The sequence below is a fragment of the Salmo salar genome, chromosome ssa13, assembly GCF_905237065.1.
Source record: "Salmo salar chromosome ssa13, Ssal_v3.1, whole genome shotgun sequence".
NCBI lineage: Eukaryota > Metazoa > Chordata > Actinopteri > Salmoniformes > Salmonidae > Salmo > Salmo salar.
The window spans coordinates 103,579,376-103,603,174 of record NC_059454.1 but is presented as its reverse complement, the minus strand read 5'-3'; the positions used below and the strand labels follow the sequence as shown (position 1 = coordinate 103,603,174).

The 23,799-nt window shown below is 47.4% G+C and overlaps 1 protein-coding gene across 2 annotated transcripts in view; it reads right to left on the bottom strand.

Annotated features, from left to right (window-relative positions):
- The window catches only part of dym (dymeclin), a 211,929-nt gene that overhangs the window by 66,303 nt on the left and 121,827 nt on the right, over nucleotides 1–23,799 (bottom strand). For both annotated transcript variants that reach the window (XM_045692575.1, XM_045692576.1), the window contains exon 14: nucleotides 23,250–23,355. In XM_045692575.1, coding sequence (XP_045548531.1) covers nucleotides 23,250–23,355 — 106 coding nt within the window. The remainder of the gene's footprint in view (nucleotides 1–23,249; nucleotides 23,356–23,799) is intronic.

The following is a 23,799-nucleotide window of genomic DNA, read 5'->3' as shown; positions in this document are numbered from 1 at the left end:
AGTAGTCCAGTCTAGCAGTAACCTAACAGTAGTCCAGCCTAGCAGTAACCTAACAGTAGTTCAGCCTAGCAGTAACCTAACAGTAGTTCAGTCTAGCGGGCTGCTGCCCATGTGAAAGGCTGGCTGGGGTTGGGAGTCTGCCCTGTCTGCCTGGTCTGCCCACTGCCCTGGCAGTTAGTTAGGGCCTAACAGGAAAAGCTAGCTGGAACTGGGAGGCTGGCTGGCTGGTCTGGTGTGCCTAGTGCCCTGGCTCCTTGGCAGGGGCAGCTTTGCGGAAATCAAGCCCCATGACTGGCTGGTCACTGGTGGATTAGTGACTAGCTGGCTGGCTGCGTCCACCTGCTGACTGACTGACTGTAACCTCAGTCTCAGTCTGAGTCCCTCATCCCCAAGCTTGATGATCGCACCACTGAGCTGTCTGGACTAGGGTTTGTTGAGGTCAGGGTCCATAACCCTACTATGGGGTCAGGGTCAATCTATTTCACCATTATGTCACCATTTAAACAACATACCATACTATATGTGATGTACGCAGTTGCACGTTAACCTAGATACGTCCTAGAGAGCTAAAATGACAAACCGTTAACTGTTTACTACTATTTTCCAATATGATATTCCATTAGTTTAACAAGACCCGGTGTACAAACAAACCACATTACAAGGACTTTGTCAAGAGAACATATAACATGTTACCACGGTGATTAATAATATAATAGCTCCTCCACCTTCCTTTAGGAAAGTCCCTCCTCCACTTAACTCAGTGTGTGTGCGCGCGTGCATGTGTGCGTGTGTCTGTAGCCATAACCAGCTTTAGTGTATCTAAGCCAGCAGTGTAAAGGCCACAGCACAGCAGGGCTGTCTTAATTGCTGCCTGCCCTGCCCTGCCTGGCATCACCATGCTGATGGACCCCATTAGGCCCAGAGAGCTCCCGCGGGCTGGCTGGGACGGCCCTCCTACTGCCTGTGGAGAAGATAAGCACTAGCTGTTGACAGTAAGGGAAGAAGACCGCAAGACAGACAGAAAGACACAAAGAGGTCGACACACGGACTTACAGTGCCTTCAGAAAGTATTCATACCCCTTGGCTTATTCCACATTTTGTTGTGTTACAGCCTGAATTCAAAATGAATTAAATATATATGTTTTTCTTCTCACCCATCTACACACAATACCCCATAATGACAAAGTGAAAACATGTTTTTAAAAATTTTAGCAAAATGAAAAATGAAATACAGAAAGTATTCACACCCCTGAGGCAATACGTTATATGGTAGAATCACCTTTGGCAGTGATAACAGCTGAGTCTTTCTGGGTAAGTCTCTAAGAGCTTTGCACACCTGGATTGCACAATATCTTCAAGCTCTGTCAAGTTGGTTATTGATCATTGCTAGACAGCCATATTCAAGTCTTTCCATAGATTTTAACGCTGATTTAAGTCAACACTGTTATTAGGCAACTCAGGAACATTGAATGTCGTCTAGGTAAGCTACTCCAGTGTAGATTTGCCCTTGTATTTTAGGTTATTGTCCTGCTGAAAGGTGAATTTGTCTTCCGATGTCTGGTGAAAACCAGACAACCAGGTGTTCCTCTAGAATTATGCCTGTGCTTAGCTCTTTTCTGTTTCTAAAAAACTCCCTAGTCCTCTCCGATGACAAGATTACCAATAACATGATGCAGCCACCACCATGATTGAAAATATGAAGAGTGGTACTCAGTCATGTGTCGTATTGGATTTTTCCCAAACATAATGCTTTGCATTCAGGACATAAAGTACATTTCTTTGCACATTTTTTTGTAGTATTACTTTAGTGCCTTATTGCAAACAGCATACATGTTTTTGAATATGTTTTATTCTGAACAGGCTACCTTCTTTTCACTTTGTCAGTTAGGGTAGTATTGTGGAGTAACTACAATGTTGTTGATCCATCCTCAGTTTTCTCCTACAGCCATTAAACTCTAACTGTTTTACAGTCACCATTGGCCTCATGGTAAAATCCCTGAGTAGTTTCCTTCCTCTCCGGCAACTGAGTTATGAAGGATCCCTGTATCTTTGTAGTGACAGGGTGTATTGACAAACCATCCAAAGTGTAATTAATAACTTCACCATGCTGAAAGGGATTTTCAATGTCTGCTTGTCATTTCCCCCCCCTCTACCAATAGGTGCCCTTCTTTGCGAGGCATTGGAAAACCTCCCTGCTCTTTGTGGTGGAATCTGTGTTTGAAATTCACTGCTCAACTGAGGGACTTCATAGATAATTGCACGTGTGGTACAGGGATTAACATTTACGGACAGCCATGGCCATGCATACACACAGGCCCAAGTAGTGGAATAAGGGAACTGCTTGTCAAGCCTAGTGAATGGGGAAAATATATGTTGAAAATGTGTGAAATTGTGAGTCATAATTAAATAATTTTAAAATGTCATTGTATTTCCATTGTGAATTGATGCAACAGATCTTGACAGGCTATTGCGTATAATTTCACCACATCAGTGCATTTGTTCTGATAATAATCCATATAAAATACAGTAATGTGTTAAATGAGAGGTACATGTGAAGGTGAAACCTTTGTTGACATACTATAAAAGATAATGGGATGAGAGACGTCTGATGTTGTTCTGATGGAAGATTTGGCACACGCTGCATTTAGCAGAGAGCGTGTTTTTAGAGACAGGTGGGACTTTTTTGCAGAAAGTACAGATTGGTTTATCAAATATAATTTCCCAAAACTAATCTTACAGGATTTAAGAACTACTTTAGAAAGGCAAAGACATGCCATTCCGATGCACATCCGAGTGCTGTCCACCCATTGTCAACATGGACAATCAGCAGGAGCCGGCCGATCGGCATCTCACAGCCCTCGATGAGCCAATGATTTGGATGCAATCATCAGCAAAACGAACTGTAGCATCCAGTTTCCATTCACCATCTCACAACAGGTTAAGAGGGGTTTCTTTGCCATGATGCCATCAATGGGTTCCCAAATACAAATGGAGAAATAGACGACACCCACATCACCATAAAAGCACCATATCAAAACGAGTTCAACCATGTGACCAGAAAAGACTTCCGCTCATTATGTGCACGTGGTAGCTTATCAATTTGTGCTGATGTCCTGTTGTTTTTACAGTCTTTTATGTCCAACAATAAATAAAAATAACATTTATTTCATTTTTTCGCTCAGAAACCTTGGGGGGCCAAATAAAACCACCCTGGGCTACGCCTACAGAAGAGAGCTGTTGAGGATGGATGGCTTATTGTTGACTACTCATTGGAAGTATATTTGCCATTACTAAAGCAACTAACTGTCTTAATGATCCTCTCTTTGTTGCTGTGTTTTCATTTTTACTGGTCAGGTCACAACTGAGGGAGCAAAACATAACATTTTGGTTGTACTCAATCTCTGACACTATAGCACCTTTATTTCAGTCTGGGAAAAGACATTTTTTTTCTTGGGCCGTTGTACTCAATGTTATGGCGTTGTACTGTATATTCCCCACAAGCTTTAAAGGGATGATTTTAACCATATAAGGTTAATTAGGTGCGTTTCTAAATGCAAATAGCCAAGGTTGTGCACGAGCACTGAGAACAAATTGTTATTTATCAATGGCTCTCTCTTAACGGTGTGCCGGTAAGACGCTTGTAGGATTGTTTGATAAATCACACTTTTGCTATGCGTATGAACATTCTAAATTCTTATCTTTTTTTGCATGGCCTGCGTCTTCATCCACCTCATACGCCAATGGCAGCTTTCAGCATCTGTGGAGGAAGGTGGCCGAGCTACAGCAGCGTTTGTTAAGACCATGAGACATCCCGAAAACAGGTCTTCTCACGAAAATGGCTGTAGCGTCTGAACAGTTTGGGCTACACACTAGATTTGTACATTTTAGTCATTTAGCAGACACTCTTATCCAAGGCGACTTCCTGTAAGTGCATTTCATCTTAAGATAGCTAGGTGGGACAAGCACATATCACAGGCATAGTAAATACACTTTTACTCAATAAAGTAGGTGTCAGAAAAGTCAGAGCTCGCTAATATGACCCCTCTATGGAAACGTGACACTCAGAAACACGTACATGTTGTTTTGCTCTAGAACGCCCACAAGCCTCGTCTGAAGGTAGCCCGGAACCAGTGAAAGAAATTAAGGAAACTATATATGGAAGTAGTTTATTGCAATGTCTTTTATTTATTTCTTAATTTTATTTTTTAACATATGGGTAAAAAAGTATATACATAATTTCCTGATATTTCTTATATCTCTCAGATTTAGGAGAGACAATTTTACTAATCTGTTTTTCCATGCATGAAGCTGTTATTCAGTGTGTTTCTAAGGCCAAATTCAATGTTTTATCAAATAATTTTTGGACATATATTTTTGGGGTACGTAAAGGGGTCCTAAAATAACAAATCAAATAGCTAAATTATCCTTGGTATGACCATCTTAAAACAATTCCATGTTAGCTTAGTAGAACCCATTTTAAATTCAGACTATAACACAATAAAATAGACAGATTGAGAGACATGCAGGGAGACAGGCAGGCAGGCAAGGAGACAGACAGGCAGGCAGGGAGAAAGACAGGCAGGCAGGGAGAGACAGGAAGGCAGAGACAGGAAGGCAGGCAGGGAGAGACAGGCAGGCAGGGAGAAAGACAGGCAGGGAGAGACAGGCAGGCAGGGAGAAAGACAGGCAGGGAGAGACAGGCAGGCAGGCAGGGAGAGACAGACAGACAGGCAGGCAGGGAGAGACAGGCAGGCAGGCAGGCAGGGAGAGACAGGCAGGCACGCAAGCAGGCAGGGAGGGTGGGAGAGACAGACAGACAGGCGCGGAGACAGACGAGCAGCATCTGGCTCATCCCCTCACTGTCTTTGCAGCAGTCTGTCAGTCTGCTTGCCTGCCCTCAGCAGGATGACAGTGTAATGAAGGCGGGGGATGTGGCTGTGGAGCAGCAGGAAACAGAGGGGTGCATCTCCACATCCTCACAGTAGCATATGTGTTAACTGTACATATTGTTGTGGGTCCACATAGTATTATACAATTATAACTGGGTCGTTGCACGAACAGATTACATTTTGGGTAGAGTCATTTGGTCAAAAAAAAAAAAAACGTACATTTTATTTCACCAAATGTTAAGAATTCTGTCATAAAGTGGGTTAGAATCTTCCTAGAAGTCATAAAAACATGACAAGTGACATGTCAAACTGCTGATTGATTGAATTTTCCCATGCGGTCTACATTAAATGGCATTTCATTTAATATAGCAGGCTTTTAATTCAATATCAGTGTTCAATTTCTACTTAATAGATCAACTGTACGCAAAATATACTCTATTTGTAGAACGATTCAAGTACTTGTGTAGTTTTCAAAAGATAAACATATAAATGATAGGGCCCCTATGGATCCAGCCAATCCAAGGTGTGAATTCAGTCAACACAATATCTGACTACAGACTGAACCATGGAACAGTTCTACTACAGGACAAATCAGTGAGTAAACACAAAGGAAATGAAACACAGAGCAGATGCAGTGGTTTAACTCACAGATGTAAACAGAGAGACATGGAGGTCTGGTCTGCAGTCTTAAATAGACTATCTGTGTGGTGTTTTTCTCTCCTCACAAAGATTACAGTCAAAACCACACACCAGTTTTTTAAACTTTATTTGAACTATTCTGTTTTGAGGGAAACCAAAAGCAGAATGTGTCAGCCTTCGTCAACAGATCACTCCTGCTGCTTTTTTCCTAGTGAGTCTAGGCCCTAACGTTCAGGGACGAGTGAGGGATTGAGCGGTAGGTTAAGGAAAGCTTTGTACAGACTATTGAGAGAGGCCACCGTGCATACTGCCCACAATGGGGGATGGGCAGAGAGAGAGCGAGAGAATATCAGCCGTCACCTTGAAATGTTAATCAGTACACAGACACATGACCTCCAGGCTGAGGGGGTGTCCAGTGGGGAGAGGGGCTTCAGCTCCCCAGTGAAACCTGCCCTTGGCCTGGGGTCTTCGGGGGCCAGGGTCTAACCCTCTAAAGCCCTGACACTAACCAGAACCAGCTCCACAAACACACACAGTGCCAGAGCCAGAGAGATAGAATGCTGTGTCTGTGTTAGAGGTAGGGATTCAGGAAGAAGAGGAGGAGGGTGGTCGTGAGGAGAGGAGATCCAGAGGCATTAGGGGGAAAGGGGTCAGCGTCCCAAATGGCACCTTATTCCCTATATAAGGGGTATTCAACTCTGACTCGAGGAGGTCCAGTCTGCTGCTTTTCTGTTCTACCTGATAACTAAATTGCAGACACCTGGTGTTCCAGGTCTAAAATCAGTCCCCTGATGAGAGGGAAACAATGAAGAAAAAAATCTGTGGAACTTGGTTTGAGGCACAGTATTAGAATATAAAGGCCCAGTATTAGAATATAAGGGCCCAGTATTAGAATATAAGGGCCCAGTATTAGAATATAAGGGCCCAGTATTAGAATATAAAGGCCCAGTATTAGAATATAAAGGCCCAGTATTAGAATATAAGGGCCCAGTATTAGAATATAAGGGCCCAGTATTAGAATATAAAGGCCCAGTATTAGAATATAAGGGCCCAGTATTAGAATATAAGGGCCCAGTATTAGAATATAAGGGCCCAGTATTAGAATATAAAGGCCCAGTATTAGAATATAAATGCCCAGTATTAGAATATAAAGGCCCAGTATTAGAATATAAAGGCCCAGTATTAGAATATAAAGGCCCAGTATTAGAATATAAGGGCCCAGTACTAGAATATAAAGGCCCAGTATTAGAATATAAGGGCCCAGTACTAGAATATAAAGGCCCAGTATTAGAATATAAAGGCCCAGTATTATAATATAAGGGCCCAGTACTAGAATATAAAGGCCCAGTATTAGAATATAAAGGCCCAGTATTAGAATATAAAGGCCCAGTATTAGAATATAAGGGCCCAGTATTAGAATATAAAGGCCCAGCATTAGAATATACGGGCCCAGTATTATAATATACGGGCCCAGTATTAGAATATAAAGGCCCAGTATTAGAATATAAGGGCCCAGTATTAGAATATAAGGGCCCAGTACTAGAATATAAAGGCCCAGCATTAGAATATAAAGGCCCAGCATTAGAATATAAGGGCCCAGCATTAGAATATAAGGGCCCAGTATTAGAATATAAGGGCCCAGCATTAGAATATAAAGGCCCAGCATTAGAATATAAAGGCCCAGCATTAGAATAAGGGCACAGTATTAGAATAAATTGGGCACAGTATTAGAATATAAAGGCCCAGTATTAGAATATAAAGGCAACAGCGTACCATTTGGGATGTACAGTACACTGAGGCATTATGGGTAAACGCTCCCACTGAGCCGACAGTGTTTGAAGCCTCTCCTCCTGCTTCCTTAAAGACCAATTACAAGTTGAGGAAAATCCCACATTAAACAAACATTAGCCCTCCCTCCCTCCCTCCCTCCCTCCCTCCCTCCCTCCCTCCCTCCCTCCCTCCCTCCCTCTTTCTCTCTTTCAATCCCACTCTCTCTGCAGCCTGGCTGCCGTGCCAAATTACATTATTTTTAAATGTCAGTCAGTCACAAAGCCCTCTCCCTCTCCCTCTCCCCTCCTCTCTTTTTCTCCACCCCTTGTCTCTCCCTCGCTCCCTCCCTCTCTCTCTCCCTCTCTCCTCCCCTGTTCTTCCCCTCAGGCAGCTCAGAACAGAACACTGTCAGGGCCAGCTGCTTTCTATTAATGCCTTTACATCCACTGTGCTGCTAAACAGGCCAGACAGGAGGGGGGAGAAACAGAGCTTTATAGAGAGGGTAGGGAGACAAAGAGAGAGAAGGGGGAGAGAGAGACGGGTAGAGAAACAGAGCTTTATAGAGAGAGTAGGGAGACAGAGAGAGAGAAGGGGGAGAGAGAGACAGGTAGAGAAACAGAGCTTTATAGAGAGGGTAGGGAGACAAAGAGAGAAGGGGGAGAGAGAGACGGGTAGAGAAACAGAGCTTTATAGAGAGAGTAGGGAGACAGAGAGAGAGAAGGGGGAGAGAGAGACAGGTAGGGGGAGAAACAGAGCTTTATAGAGAGGGTAGGGAGACAAAGAGAGAAGGGGGAGAGAGAGACGGGTAGAGAAACAGAGCTTTATAGAGAGGGTAGGGAGACAGAGAGAGAGAAGGGGGAGAGAGAGACGGGTAGAGAAACAGAGCTTTATAGAGAGAGTAGGGAGACAGAGAGAGAAGGGGGAGAGAGAGACGGGTAGAGAAACAGAGCTTTATAGAGAGGGTAGGGAGACAAAGAGAGAAGGGGGAGAGAGAGACGGGTAGAGAAACAGAGCTTTATAGAGAGAGTAGGGAGACAGAGAGAGAGAAGGGGGAGAGAGAGACGGGTAGAGAAACAGAGCTTTATAGAGAGGGTAGGGAGACGAGAGAGAGAAGGGGGAGAGAGAGACGGGTAGAGAAACAGAGCTTTATAGAGAGGGTAGGGAGACAGAGAGAGAAGGGGGAGAGAGAGACGGGTAGAGAAACAGAGCTTTATAGAGAGGGTAGGGAGACAGAGAGAGAAGGGGGAGAGAGAGACGGGTAGAGAAACAGAGCTTTATAGAGAGAGTAGGGAGACAGAGAGAGAGAAGGGGGAGAGAGAGACGGGTAGAGAAACAGAGCTTTATAGAGAGAGTAGGGAGACAGAGAGAGAAGGGGGAGAGAGAGCGGGATAGACGGAGAGGGAAGGAAGAGAAATGTAACAGTGATGTTGTAAGTATATGGTACTGGGTTGAAACAGAGCACTGTTCTCAGTATTGTGGCTGATTTCATCTGTTTGTCCCGCCCCACTTGGCATTGACACAGTGCAGACACTACTGAACTGAAGGGAAAGGGGGATACCTTGTCAGTTGTACAACTGAAATGTGTCTTCTGCTTTTAACCCAATGTCTCTGAATCAGAGAGGTGTGGGAGGTATGGAACGCTGTTTGGGTGTCAAAAAACAAACAAATAACACTATTGGATGTGTTAAATAAGCTTGTTGACCAATCAGGACCTGAATATGATCGCACATCACATAATAATTTAACACGTTCATACATTTTTTACGTAGTTATTACACATTGATTACATTATCACTCGTATTTCATGTCACAACGATTCATCGATACGTCTGCTATGATGCTGGTAAAGTTGTCTCACACACCTACAGTGCTGGTCATAAAAAAAAGCTAGCTAGCTCATGGATGCAAACAATGTTCTTCCCCAAAAACATATCATAACAACATCTGTTTCAGTAGCTATAGTTAGCTAACTATCTAGCTAGGTGTCATCACCTAAAATAACCCTAATTTACAAGACAGTTCTTATTTGATTAATGGTGGTCGGACCCATCTATGTGAAGCTAGCCACAATAAGGATTAGCCACAATAGTGGACTTTGCGGTTAGCCTTCAAAATAAAAGTCTCTAAATGAAAGTAATGCAAATGCATACAAACAAGTGGAATCATGCCATAATGGAATATATAATGATAAACAAGGTTGGAATGTTCTTATATAAATTCAACAAAAGACAATTTGTTAATTTGATAAAAAGCCGTTGAAATCACACTGGATATATTAGACTTTGCATTGGGGCATACTTATTTCACTGTACAGCTTTACCTATAGATTGTGGATCAACGTCTACTCAGTGACACCCAGAAAACATTAGCGTCGTAGCTCTTATTGTGGGACTCTGAAACAACTGTCAAATGAGACACATTTATTGTACCAGTCAACCTAGTATGTGTATTGACCACTATTCCAGAGGAAAAACAATACAATATGGATGTTTTGGAGTCGTTGGGAAAAAAGAACTTGGGTACTGAGAAGACTGATTTTCCATTTCATTGATTCCCTATCCTTAGGTAAGGCTGTACAGGGCAATATGAATGTCAATACGTCATTGTAAATAAGAATTTGTTCTTAACTGACTTGCCTAGTTAAATAAAGGTTAAAATAAAATAAAAGTAGCTGGCTAGCTAGTTATTTCAATAGGAGAACAACAAGTGAATACCTAGCTAATATTTACTCACAATCATTCTTAAATCATTGCTAAGAATAATGAAAATGACTGCAGTTTCTACTGGTCATTGTTTTCAGGCTGGTTGCATTTGTGCTAGCTAGGTACCAAGCTAAAGCCAGGTAGATACCCCAGAACCTGATAATAATATTGAATCAAACATTTTTGATCCTGATCTCATTTCAAATGCTCACACAGACGTTTTCCCTTTCAGTCGAACAAATAATGCCTTACTACCAACACAGTATTGTACAGCTTTGAAAGTGATCGTAATGGTGGCTCTTGGCTTACACGTGCAAATTCAGCACACACAACATTCTATAATAGAATTGTGTTATTTGATGTGTCAAATTAAAAGCTCATTTGATGTGTCAAATAGTGTTATTTGACGTGCATCTTTTTTGACACGCAAAGACCCAGAGTTCTTTTTTTGTTTGTTTGTCATTTAGCAGACGCTCTTATCCAGAGCGACTTACAGTAGTGAATGCATACATTTCATACATATTCATACATTTTTCCCCCCCGTACTGGTCCCCCGTGGGAATCGAACCCTGGTCTTTAAGCATATATGGTACCAGTCACCTACTCATTCCTGGGTTTTTCTTTATTTTTACTATTTTCTACATTGTAGAATAATAGTGAAGACATCAAAACTATGAAATAACACATATGGAATCATGTAGTAACCAAAAAAAGTGTTAAACAAATCAAAATATATTTTATTGCCTTGATGACAGCTTTGCACACTCTTGGCATTCTCTCAACCAGCTTCATGAGGTGGAATGCATTTAAATTAACAGGTGTGCCTTGTTAAAAGTGAATTAATGCGTTTGAGCCAATCAATTGTGTTGTGACAAGGTATGGTTGGTATAGAGAAGATAGCCCCTATTTGGTAAAAGACCAAGTCCATATTATGGCAAGAACAGGTCAAATAAGCAAAGAAAAACCACAGTCCATCATTACTTTAAGACATGAAGGTCAATCAATGCAGGAACTTTGAAAGTTTCTTCAAGTTCAGTCACAGAAACCATCAAGCGCAATGATGAAACAGGCTCTCATAAGGACAGCCACAGGAAACGAAGACCCAGAGTTCTCTCTGCTGCAGAGGATATGTTCATTAGAGTTAACTGCACCACAGATTGCAGCCGAAATAAATGCTTCACAGAGTTCAAGTAACAGACACATCTCAACACCAACTGTTCAGATGAGACTGCTTGACTCAATCAAATTTATTTATAAAGCCCTTTTTACATCAGCAGATTTCAAAGTACTGTACAGAATCCCAGCCTAAAATCCCAAACAGCAAGCAATGCAGATGTAGAAGCACGGTCGAATTGCTGCAAAGAAACAACTACTGAAAGACACCACTACTCCTCCTCACTCCTCGCCCTCTGACAGGGTGTCCTACCTCACCTCTCTCACCCTCCTTCCCCTTTTCCTCTCTCCTTCCCCTCCTCCCTTCCCTCTCTCCTCCTCCTCCTCCTCCTCTCCTCCTCTGTGGATGGTGTCTGAGCGTGTGGCTCTGCGTCAGGGCAGATCAGTCACAAGGCCTGATGGCAAAGTGGGGCCTGTCACTCTGCCTTTATCCTGCCTCTCCTCCTCGCCTTTCTCCCCTCCTCTTCCCCCCTGCAGCACAGCACACTACACCACAACACCACTCACACAGCCTGCTTGTCTGGCTCAGTGTACTGACAACAACACCGCTGTGTGTATATCAGCTTCCCCAATGAATTACTGGTCCTTGTATACATGCATATTTGTCAGTATCAAATTGTGTTTTTATTGTAGAGCTCTAGTGAGTATTTCCAAGTTATTTATCATGTCAAATAAATTTCACACTACCGTGCTCTGAGCACAGAAATGGAAGAGTATGAATCCATATTGAAGTATGTTAAACGTAGTATGGAGGGCACTTCTCCGATGTTCACTCTGTGCATATTTTGAAGCATGCGGTGAGGCAAGCTTCAATGGAAAATATGTACAGAAATACGATGCAACCAGGTAAAAATTACTAAAAAACAATGGAGTCCATTATTTGAGCTTAAGCGAGGGAATATAAACTGACATATCAGTTTTCACATATCATATGTTGCCTGACTACTATATTTTATCTTGATACGTTAATAAATACTTACTGTGTTCATTTTGGTATGTTTACCTGCCTACAACACCCACTGTAGTGTTCGTAGCTCGCAAGCCCATAGTAAGTCAGTAGGGCGAACTGGCTAGCTACTACTGTTAGCTAGCTAGAAAGCCACGAAGTATTGACATCTACCTTGCATAACATTAGTTTAAGGTAATTTCTGCCTGTTAAACTATCTAGTTATTACGATTCACATATAGATAGCTGATAATTATGAAGTAAAACGTTTGCTTTGTGTATATCTTGTTTGGTCTCTATTGTTGTCATTGTCCTGACTGGAAGAAGGTTCAGAAAAGGAGAAGGTGCAGCGTGAGGTAATACAGTAGGGGGAGTGCTGCTCAGCGTGAGGTAATACAGTAGGGGGAGTGCTGCTCAGCGTGAGGTAATACAGTAGGGAGAGTGCTGCTCAGCGTGAGGTAATACAGTAGGGGGGAGTGCTGCTCAGCGTGAGGTAATACAGTAGGGGGAGTGCTGCTCAGCGTGAGGTAATACAGTAGGGGGAGTGCTGCTCAGCGTGAGGTAATACAGTAGGGAGAGTGCTGCTCAGCGTGAGGTAATACAGTAGGGGGAGTGCTGCTCAGCGTGAGGTAATACAGTAGGGGGAGTGCTGCTCAGCGTGAGGTAATACAGTAGGGAGAGTGCTGCTCAGCGTGAGGTAATACAGTAGGGGGGAGTGCTGCTCAGCGTGAGGTAATACAGTAGGGAGAGTGCTGCTCAGCGTGAGGTAATACAGTAGGGGGGAGTGCTGCTCATCGTGAGGTAATACAGTAGGGGGAGTGCTGCTCAGCGTGAGGTAATACAGTAGGGGGAGTGCTGCTCAGCGTGAGGTAATACAGTAGGGAGAGTGCTGCTCAGCGTGAGGTAATACAGTAGGGAGAGTGCTGCTCAGCGTGAGGTAATACAGTAGGGAGAGTGCTGCTCAGCGTGAGGTAATACAGTAGGGGGAGTGCTGCTCAGCGTGAGGTAATACAGTAGGGTGAGTGCTGCTCAGCGTGAGGTAATACAGTAGGGGGAGTGCTGCTCAGCGTGAGGTAATACAGTAGGGGGAGTGCTGCTCAGCGTGAGGTAATACAGTAGGGAGAGTGCTGCTCAGCGTGAGGTAATACAGTAGGGGGAGTGCTGCTCAGCGTGAGGTAATACAGTAGGGGGAGTGCTGCTCAGCGTGAGGTAATACAGTAGGGAGAGTGCTGCTCAGCGTGAGGTAATACAGTAGGGGGAGTGCTGCTCAGCGTGAGGTAATACAGTAGGGAGAGTGCTGCTCAGCGTGAGGTAATACAGTAGGGGGAGTGCTGCTCAGCGTGAGGTAATACAGTAGGGGGAGTGCTGCTCAGCGTGAGGTAATACAGTAGGGGAGTGCTGCTCAGCGTGAGGTAATACAGTAGGGGGAGTGCTGCTCAGCGTGAGGTAATACAGTAGGGGGAGTGCTGCTCAGCGTGAGGTAATACAGTAGGGGGAGTGCTGCTCAGCGTGAGGTAATACAGTAGGGGGAGTGCTGCTCAGCGTGAGGTAACACAGTAGGGGAGAGTGCTGCTCAGCGTGAGGTAATACAGTAGGGGGAGTGCTGCTCAGCGTGAGGTAATACAGTAGGGAGAGTGCTGCTCAGCGTGAGGTAATACAGTAGGGAGAGTGCTGCTCAGCGTGAGGTAATACAGTAGGGAGAGTGCTGCTCAGCGTGAGGTAATACAGTAGGGGGGAGTGCTGCTCAGCGTGAGGTAATACAGTAGGGGGAGTGCTGCTCAGCGTGAGGTAATACAGTAGGGGGAGTGCTGCTCAGCGTGAGGTAATACAGTAGGGGGAGTGCTGCTCAGCGTGAGGTAATACAGTAGGGGGAGTGCTGCTCAGCGTGAGGTAATACAGTAGGGGGAGTGCTGCTCAGCGTGAGGTAATACAGTAGGGAGAGTGCTGCTCAGCGTGAGGTAATACAGTAGGGGGGAGTGCTGCTCAGCGTGAGGTAATACAGTAGGGGGAGTGCTGCTCAGCGTGAGGTAATACAGTAGGGGGAGTGCTGCTCAGCGTGAGGTAATACAGTAGGGGGAGTGCTGCTCAGCGTGAGGTAATACAGTAGGGGGGAGTGCTGCTCAGCGTGAGGTAATACAGTAGGAGGAGTGCTGCTCAGCGTGAGGTAATACAGTAGGGGGGAGTGCTGCTCAGCGTGAGGTAATACAGTAGGGGGAGTGCTGCTCAGCGTGAGGTAATACAGTAGGGGGAGTGCTGCTCAGCGTGAGGTAATACAGTAGGGGGAGTGCTGCTCAGCGTGAGGTAATACAGTAGGGGGAGTGCTGCTCAGCGTGAGGTAATACAGTAGGGGGAGTGCTGCTCAGCGTGAGGTAATACAGTAGGGGGAGTGCTGCTCAGCGTGAGGTAATACAGTAGGAGGAGTGCTGCTCAGCGTGAGGTAATACAGTAGGGGGAGTGCTGCTCAGCGTGAGGTAATACAGTAGGGGGAGTGCTGCTCAGCGTGAGGTAATACAGTAGGGGGGAGTGCTGCTCAGCGTGAGGTAATACAGTAGGGGGAGTGCTGCTCAGCGTGAGGTAATACAGTAGGGGGAGTGCTGCTCAGCGTGAGGTAATACAGTAGGGGGAGTGCTGCTCAGCGTGAGGTAATACAGTAGGGGGAGTGCTGCTCAGCGTGAGGTAATACAGTAGGGGGAGTGCTGCTCAGCGTGAGGTAATACAGTAGGGGGAGTGCTGCTCAGCGTGAGGTAATACAGTAGGGGGAGTGCTGCTCAGCGTGAGGTAATACAGTAGGGGGAGTGCTGCTCAGCGTGAGGTAATACAGTAGGGGGAGTGCTGCTCAGCGTGAGGTAATACAGTAGGGGGAGTGCTGCTCAGCGTGAGGTAATACAGTAGGGGGAGTGCTTATCAAATGGAATGTTTTATACGTTCTCCACACTCTTGACCACACAAGAACGTAATCAAGAGAAAGTGGTCGGAGAATGCACTCAGAGCGTGAGAGTGTAGAGTACGGTAGTATTCTCTGTCTGTCTGTCTGTCTGTCTGTCTGTCTGTCTGTCTGTCTGTCTGTCTGTCTGTCTGTCTGTCTGTCTGTCTGTCTGTCTGTCTGTCTGTCTGTCTGTCTGTCTGTCTGTCTGTCTGTCTGTCTGTCTGTCTGTCTGTCTGTCTGTCTGTCTGTAAGCACTAGGTGTGAGTGCATCTGCACGCACAGTGAGGCGAAGACTTTTGGAGGATGTCCTGGTGTCAAGAAGGGCAGCAAAGAATCCACTTCTCTGCAGGAAAAACATCAGGGACAGACTGATATTCTGCAAAAGGTACAGGGATTGGACTGCTGAGGACTGGGGTAAAGTCATTTTCTCTGATGAATCCCCTTTCCGATTGTTTGGGGCATCCTGAAAAAAGCTTGTCCGGAGAAGACAAGGTGAGCGCTACCATCAGTCCTGTGTCATGCCAACAATAAAGCATCCTGAGACCATTCATGTGTGGGGTTGCTTCTCAGCCAAGGGTGTGGGCTCACTCACAATTTTGCCCAAGAACACAGCCATGAATAAAGAATGGTACCAACACATCCTCCGAGAGCAACTTCTCCCAACCATCCAGGAACAGTTTGGTGATGAACAATGCCTTTTCCAGGATGATGGAGCACCTTGCCATAAGGCAAAAGTGATAACTAAGTGGCTCGGGGAACAAAACATTGATATTTTGGGTCCATGGCCAGGAAACTCCCCAGACCTTAATCCCATTGAGAACTTGTGGTCAATCCTCAAGAGGCGGGTGGACAAACAAAAACCCACAAATTATGACAAACTCCAAGCATTGATTATGGAAGAATGGGCTGCCATCAGTCAGGATGTGGCCCAGAAGTTATTTGACAGCATGGCAGGGCGGATTGCAGAGGTCTTGAAAAAGAAGGGTCAACACTGCAAATATTGACTCTTTGCATCAACTTCATGTAATTGTCAATAAAAGCCTTTGACACTTATGAAATGCTTGTAATTATACTTCAGTATTCCATAGTAACATCTGACAAAAAATTTGTGGAAATTAATATTTGTGTCATTTTCAAAACTTTTGGCCACGACTGTAGATCAAATACAAGTAAGTTGATGAGATGCTACTGCAGAATGGTGCAGAGAGAGACACAGATAGAGAGAAACAGAAAGAGAGACAGACAGACAGACACAGAGAGAGAGACAGACAGACAGAGAGAGAGAGACAGAGAGAGAGACACAGAGAGAGAGAGAGAGAGAGAGAGAGAGAGACAGACACAGAGAGAGAGAGACACAGAGAGACACAGAGAGAGAGAGAGAGACACAGAGAGAGAGAGAGACACAGAGAGAGAGAGAGAGAGAGAGAGAGAGAGAGAGAGAGAGAGAGAGACACAGAGAGAGAGAGAGACACAGAGAGAGAGAGAGCTGTGTGTTGGCAGAGCACTACATTGCTGCCTGCCATAAGTTGAGGGACAGTGTCTGACAGACCAATAAACCTGCACATGTCCTCTACTGTATGGCTGTTGTTATTGTTGATTGTATGGTTATTTTGACCCTTGGTTATTGTTGTTACTGTTGTCCCGTTGACAATTTTGATTCTCATTTTTTTTTTTTATATTGTAAATATACAAAATAAGCTTTGGCAATATGTACATTGTTACGTCATGCCAATAAAGCGAATTGAAAAAATTGAGAGAGAGAGAGAGAGAGAGAGAGAGAGAGAGAGAGAGAGAGAGAGAGAGAGAGAGACAGAGAGAGAGAGACAGAGAGAGAGAGAGAGAGAGAGAGAGAGAGAGGAGTTTCTCATGTTCAGACTGCAGGATTTACACCTTCCTAGCAACATCAATATAAAGACCTTATCAACGTTACTCAGAGAACATAATACTGGACACGAGATACCAACCAGGAACAACAATATCCCTGAGATCACAACTGCTTCTACGGAGACCAGGGTCATATTCATCAGGCACCAAACAAAAGAAATCTGACTGAAACAGGGTACTACTTCAAATGAACCAATAACAAACGCTTAGTTTTTAGTTTTCTTTAGCTAATGAATACGACACCGGCCAGCTTATTGTTGGAGCTTGGAGGAAACCTTCCATGATATAATTCACACAGACATACAGAAAACATGATATAATTAATACAGACGTTTACATAACACTGTGTGACCAGGGAGGGTCATGTTTGGGGGAAGTGATATCATTGCCCGGAGGTTAATTCAGCTTCGACGACTCTAGACATAGCAGTGGTCTTTTCCAGCCAGCGTGTGACACAGGGTGAAACAAGGGGAGGGATAAGGGCCATGAAAGAGGCATCCAAACAAAAGAGACGACAGGGCGAGGGCTCTTCCCTTATGTCTGTCTGTGTGGGGGGATAAAGAGGACAGGGCGAGGGCTCTTCCCTTATGTCTGTCTGTGTGGGGGGATAAAGAGGACAGGGCGAGGGCTCTTCCCTTATGTCTGTCTGTGTGGGGGGATAAAGAGGACAGGGCGAGGGCTCTTCCCTTATGCCTGTCTGTGTGGGGGGATAAAGAGACGACAGGGCGAGGGGCTCTTCCCTTATGTCTGTCTGTGTGGGGGATAAAGAGATGACAGGGCGAGGGGCTCTTCCCTTATGTCTGTCTGTGTGGGGGGATAAAGAGACGACAGGGCGAGGGCTCTTCCCTTATGTCTGTCTGTGTGGGGGGATAAAGAGATGACAGGGCGAGGGGCTCTTCCCTTATGTCTGTCTGTGTGGGGGGATAAAGAGGACAGGGCGAGGGCTCTTCCCTTATGTCTGTCTGTGTGGGGTGATAAAGAGATGACAGGGCGAGGGGCTCTTCCCTTATGTCTGTCTGTGTGGGGGGGGGTAAAGAGACGACAGGGCGAGGGGCTCTTCCCTTATGTCTGTCTGTGTGGGGGGATAAAGAGATGACAGGGTGAGGGGCTCTTCCCTTATGTCTGTCTGTGTGGGGGGATAAAGAGATGACAGGGCGAGGGGCTCTTCCCTTATGTCTGTCTGTGTGGGGGGATAAAGAGATGACAGGGCGAGGGGCTCTTCCCTTATGTCTGTCTGTGTGGGGGGATAAAGAGGACAGGGCGAGGGCTCTTCCCTTATGTCTGTCTGTGTGGGGGGATAAAGAGAGGACAGGGTGAGGGGCTCTTCCCTTATGTCTGTCTGTGTGGGGGGATAAAGAGAGGACAGGGCGAGGGCTCTTCCCTTATGCCTGTCTGTGTGTGGGGGGATAAAGAGATGACAGGGCGAGGGGCTCTTCCCTTATGCCTGTCTGTGTGGGGGGATAAAGAGATGACAGGGCGAGGGCTCTTCCCTTATGTCTGTCTGTGTGGGGGGATAAAGAGATGACAGGGCGAGGGCTCTTCCCTTATGTCTGTCTGTGTGTGTGGGGGGGATAAAGAGAGGACAGGGCGAGGGCTCTTCCCTTATGTCTGTCTGTGTGGGGGGATAAAGAGAGGACAGGGCGAGGGCTCTTCCCTTATGCCTGTCTGTGTGTGGGGGATAAAGAGATGACAGGGCGAGGGGCTCTTCCCTTATGCCTGTCTGTGTGGGGGGATAAAGAGATGACAGGGCGAGGGCTCTTCCCTTATGTCTGTCTGTGTGGGGGGATAAAGAGATGACAGGGCGAGGGGCTCTTCCCTTATGTCTGTCTGTGTGGGGGGGATAAAGAGATGACAGGGCGAGGGGCTCTTCCCTTATGTCTGTCTGTGTGGGGGGATAAAGAGACGACAGGGCGAGGGGCTCTTCCCTTATGTCTGTCTGTGTGGGGGGATAAAGAGATGACAGGGCGAGGGCTCTTCCCTTATGTCTGTCTGTGTGGGGGGATAAAGAGACGACAGGGCGAGGGGCTCTTCCCTTATGTCTGTCTGTGTGGGGGGATAAAGAGAGGACAGGGCGAGGGCTCTTCCCTTATGCCTGTCTGTGTGGGGGGATAAAGAGATGACAGGGCGAGGGCTCTTCCCTTATGCCTGTCTGTGTGGGGGGGGATAATGAGAGGACAGGGCGAGGGCTCTTCCCTTATGCCTGTCTGTGTGGGTGGATAAAGAGATGACAGGGCGAGGGCTCTTCCCTTATGCCTGTCTGTGTGGGGGGGGATAAAGAGAGGACAGGGCGTGGGCTCTTCCCTTATGCCTGTCTGTGTGGGGTGATAAAGAGAGGACAGGGTGAGGGCTCTTCCCTTATGTCTGTCTGTGTGGGGGGATAAAGAGGACAGGGCGAGGGGCTCTTCCCTTATGCCTGTCTGTGTGGGGGGATAAAGAGATGACAGGGTGAGGGGCTCTTCCCTTATGTCTGTCTGTGTGGGGGGGATAAAGAGGACAGGGCGAGGGCTCTTCCCTTATGTCTGTCTGTGTGGGGGGATAAAGAGAGGACAGGGCGAGGGCTCTTCCCTTATGTCTGTCTGTGTGGGGGGATAAAGAGAGGACAGGGCGAGGGCTCTTCCCTTATGTCTGTCTGTGTGGGGGGATAAAGAGATGACAGGGTGAGGGCTCTTCCCTTATGCCTGTCTGTGTGGGGGGATAAAGAGGACAGGGCGAGGGCTCTTCCCTTATGTCTGTCTGTGTGGGGGGATAAAGAGAGGACAGGGCGAGGGCTCTTCCCTTATGTCTGTCTGTGTGGGGGGATAAAGAGATGACAGGGTGAGGGGCTCTTCCCTTATGCCTGTCTGTGTGGGGGGATAAAGAGAGGACAGGGCGAGGGCTCTTCCCTTATGTCTGTCTGTGTGGGGGGATAAAGAGATGACAGGGCGAGGGGCTCTTCCCTTATGTCTGTCTGTGTGGGGGGATAAAGAGACGACAGGGCGAGGGCTCTTCCCTTATGTCTGTCTGTGTGGGGGGGATAAAGAGGACAGGGTGAGGGGCTCTTCCCTTATGTCTGTCTGTGTGGGGGGATAAAGAGGACAGGGTGAGGGGCTCTTCCCTTATGCCTGTCTGTGTGGGGGGGATAAAGAGGACAGGGCGAGGGCTCTTCCCTTATGTCCGTCTGTGTGGGGGGGATAAAGAGAGGACAGGGCGAGGGCTCTTCCCTTATGTCTGTCTGTGTGGGGGGATAAAGAGATGACAGGGCGAGGGGCTCTTCCCTTATGTCTGTCTGTGTGGGGGGATAAAGAGACGACAGAGCGAGGGGCTCTTCCCTTATGTCTGTCTGTGTGGGGGGGATAAAGAGATGACAGGGCGAGGGCTCTTCCCTTATGTCTGTCTGTGTGGGGGGATAAAGAGAGGACAGGGTGAGGGGCTCTTCCCTTATGTCTGTCTGTGTGGGGGGATAAAGAGACGACAGAGCGAGGGGCTCTTCCCTTATGTCTGTCTGTGTGGGGGGGGGATAAAGAGATGACAGGGCGAGGGGCTCTTCCCTTATGCCTGTCTGTGTGGGGGGGATAAAGAGATGACAGGGCGAGGGGCTCTTCCCTTATGTCTGTCTGTGTGGGGGGGGATAAAGAGATGACAGGGTGAGGGGCTCTTCCCTTATGTCTGTCTGTGTGGGGGGGATAAAGAGAGGACAGGGCGAGGGGCTCTTCCCTTATGTCTGTCTGTGTGGGGGGGATAAAGATGACAGGGTGAGGGCTCTTCCCTTATGTCTGTCTGTGTGGGGGGATAAAGAGATGACAGGGCGAGGGCTCTTCCCTTATGTCTGTATGTGTGGGGGGATAAAGAGAGGACAGGGTGAGGGGCTCTTCCCTTATGTCTGTCTGTGTGGGGGGATAAAGAGATGACAGGGCGAGGGCTCTTCCCTTATGTCTGTCTGTGTGGGGGGATAAAGAGAGGACAGGGTGAGGGGCTCTTCCCTTATGTCTGTCTGTGTGGGGGGATAAAGAGAGGACAGGGCGAGGGCTCTTCCCTTATGCCTGTCTGTGTGGGGGGGATAAAGAGATGACAGGGCGAGGGCTCTTCCCTTATGTCTGTCTGTGTGGGGGGGATAAAGAGGACAGGGCGAGGGCTCTTCCCTTATGTCTGTCTGTGTGGGGGGGATAAAGAGGACAGGGCGAGGGCTCTTCCCTTATGTCTGTCTGTGTGGGGGGATAAAGAGGACAGGGTGAGGGGCTCTTCCCTTATGTCTGTCTGTGTGGGGGGATAAAGAGATGACAGGGCGAGGGGCTCTTCCCTTATGTCTGTCTGTGTGGGGGGGATAAAGAGATGACAGGGCGAGGGGCTCTTCCCTTATGTCTGTCTGTGTGGGGGGATAAAGAGATGACAGGGCGAGGGCTCTTCCCTTATGTCTGTCTGTGTGGGGGGATAAAGAGGACAGGGTGAGGGGCTCTTCCCTTATGTCTGTCTGTGTGGGGGGATAAAGAGGACAGGGCGAGGGCTCTTCCCTTATGTCTGTCTGTGTGGGGGGATAAAGAGAGGACAGGGCGAGGGCTCTTCCCTTATGTCTGTCTGTGTGGGGGGATAAAGAGACGACAGGGCGAGGGGCTCTTCCCTTATGTCTGTCTGTGTGGGGGGATAAAGAGATGACAGGGCGAGGGGCTCTTCCCTTATGTCTGTCTGTGTGGGGGGGATAAAGAGGACAGGGCGAGGGCTCTTCCCTTATGTCTGTCTGTGTGGGGGGGATAAAGAGTGACAGGGCGAGGGCTCTTCCCTTATGTCTGTCTGTGTGGGGGGGATAAAGAGGACAGGGCGAGGGCTCTTCCCTTATGTCTGTCTGTGTGGGGGGATAAAGAGGACAGGGTGAGGGGCTCTTCCCTTATGTCTGTCTGTGTGGGGGGATAAAGAGACGACAGGGCGAGGGCTCTTCCCTTATGTCTGTCTGTGTGGGGGGATAAAGAGATGACAGGGCGAGGGGCTCTTCCCTTATGTCTGTCTGTGTGGGGGGATAAAGAGATGACAGGGCGAGGGCTCTTCCCTTATGTCTGTCTGTGTGGGGGGATAAAGAGGACAGGGTGAGGGGCTCTTCCCTTATGTCTGTCTGTGTGGGGGGATAAAGAGGACAGGGCGAGGGCTCTTCCCTTATGCCTGTCTGTGTGGGGGGGGATAAAGAGATGACAGAGCGAGGGGCTCTTCCCTTATGTCTGTCTGTGTGGGGGGATAAAGAGAGGACAGGGTGAGGGGCTCTTCCCTTATGTCTGTCTGTGTGGGGGGATAAAGAGATGACAGGGTGAGGGGCTCTTCCCTTATGTCTGTCTGTGTGGGGGGATAAAGAGATGACAGGGCGAGGGCTCTTCCCTTATGTCTGTCTGTGTGGGGGGATAAAGAGATGACAGGGCGAGGGCTCTTCCCTTATGTCTGTCTGTGTGGGGGGATAAAGAGGACAGGGTGAGGGGCTCTTCCCTTATGTCTGTCTGTGTGGGGGGGATAAAGAGATGACAGGGCGAGGGCTCTTCCCTTATGTCTGTCTGTGTGGGGGGATAAAGAGACGACAGGGCGAGGGCTCTTCCCTTATGTCTGTCTGTGTGGGGGGATAAAGAGAGGACAGGGTGAGGGGCTCTTCCCTTATGTCTGTCTGTGTGGGGGGATAAAGAGATGACAGGGCGAGGGGCTCTTCCCTTATGTCTGTCTGTGTGGGGGGATAAAGAGAGGACAGGGCGAGGGGCTCTTCCCTTATGCCTGTCTGTGTGGGGGGATAAAGAGAGGACAGGGTGAGGGGCTCTTCCCTTATGTCTGTCTGTGTGGGGGGATAAAGAGAGGACAGGGCGAGGGGCTCTTTCCTTACGCCTGACTGTGTGTGGGGGGGGGGGGATAATCAGGCACACACCTCAGCTACTCCATCTCGTCTGCAGGGAGGAATCCTTGGGACCCCCCGACGTCTGACGCACACCCTCCCCCCAGACACCCCGCCCTCACCCATCCCCCCAGACACACACACCCCGCCCTCACCCATCCCCCCAGACACACACCCCCGCCCTCACCCATCCCCCCAGACACACACACCCCGCCCTCACCCATCCCCCAGACACACACACACACCCAGACACAAAGACACACACGGCACGCACCACGAATGCAGATGCGAACTCAGTGAGAGACAGTCAGACCTAGACACAAACCCAGACACTCAGATCCAGACATGGCTGGAGGTGAAGGCCCAGGGGATCAGTATTCACTTTGTGTGTGAGGTCAATTTCCCTAGTAGTCCCACCATTGAATCAAAAGATAACTGGGATAAGCCTAGATTTTTCATAGACCAAATCAGTAGCTGCAGTACTCACGTAGTCAGGCAGTACAGAGCTGTCGTCTGCCCCCCGGGGACCTCTCAGAGACTGGGTAGCCTGCTCCAAGACCTTGTTGTGCTTCTTGGACAGCAGTGCAAATAGACTGGAGGGAGAGAGGAAAAGGGGAGAGGAGAGGCAACAAGGGTATTTAGAGTCTTAACAGAGATCAGAGGATTCTGGTATCACATCCTGGTATCACAAGACTGGTATCACAAGACTGGCTGCACTATTAAGGGCATTATATTTGTCATACTCTTCAATCCACGTAATCCAGACCAGGGATCATTATATTGTTTTTTTTGTGCAAAAACTTAAAAAAACACTTCTTTTTTTTTTTAGCTTTGTCATTATGGGTATTGGGTGTAGATTGATGAGGGGGAAAAAGTCAAGGGGTCTGAATACTTTCAGAATGCACTGTATGTTGACTCCAATGCTTCACACAGTTGTGTCAAGTTGGCTGGATGTTCATTGGGTGGTGGAGCGTTCTTGATACAAACGGGAAATTATTGAGTGTGAAAAACCCAGCAGCATTGCAGTTCTTGACACA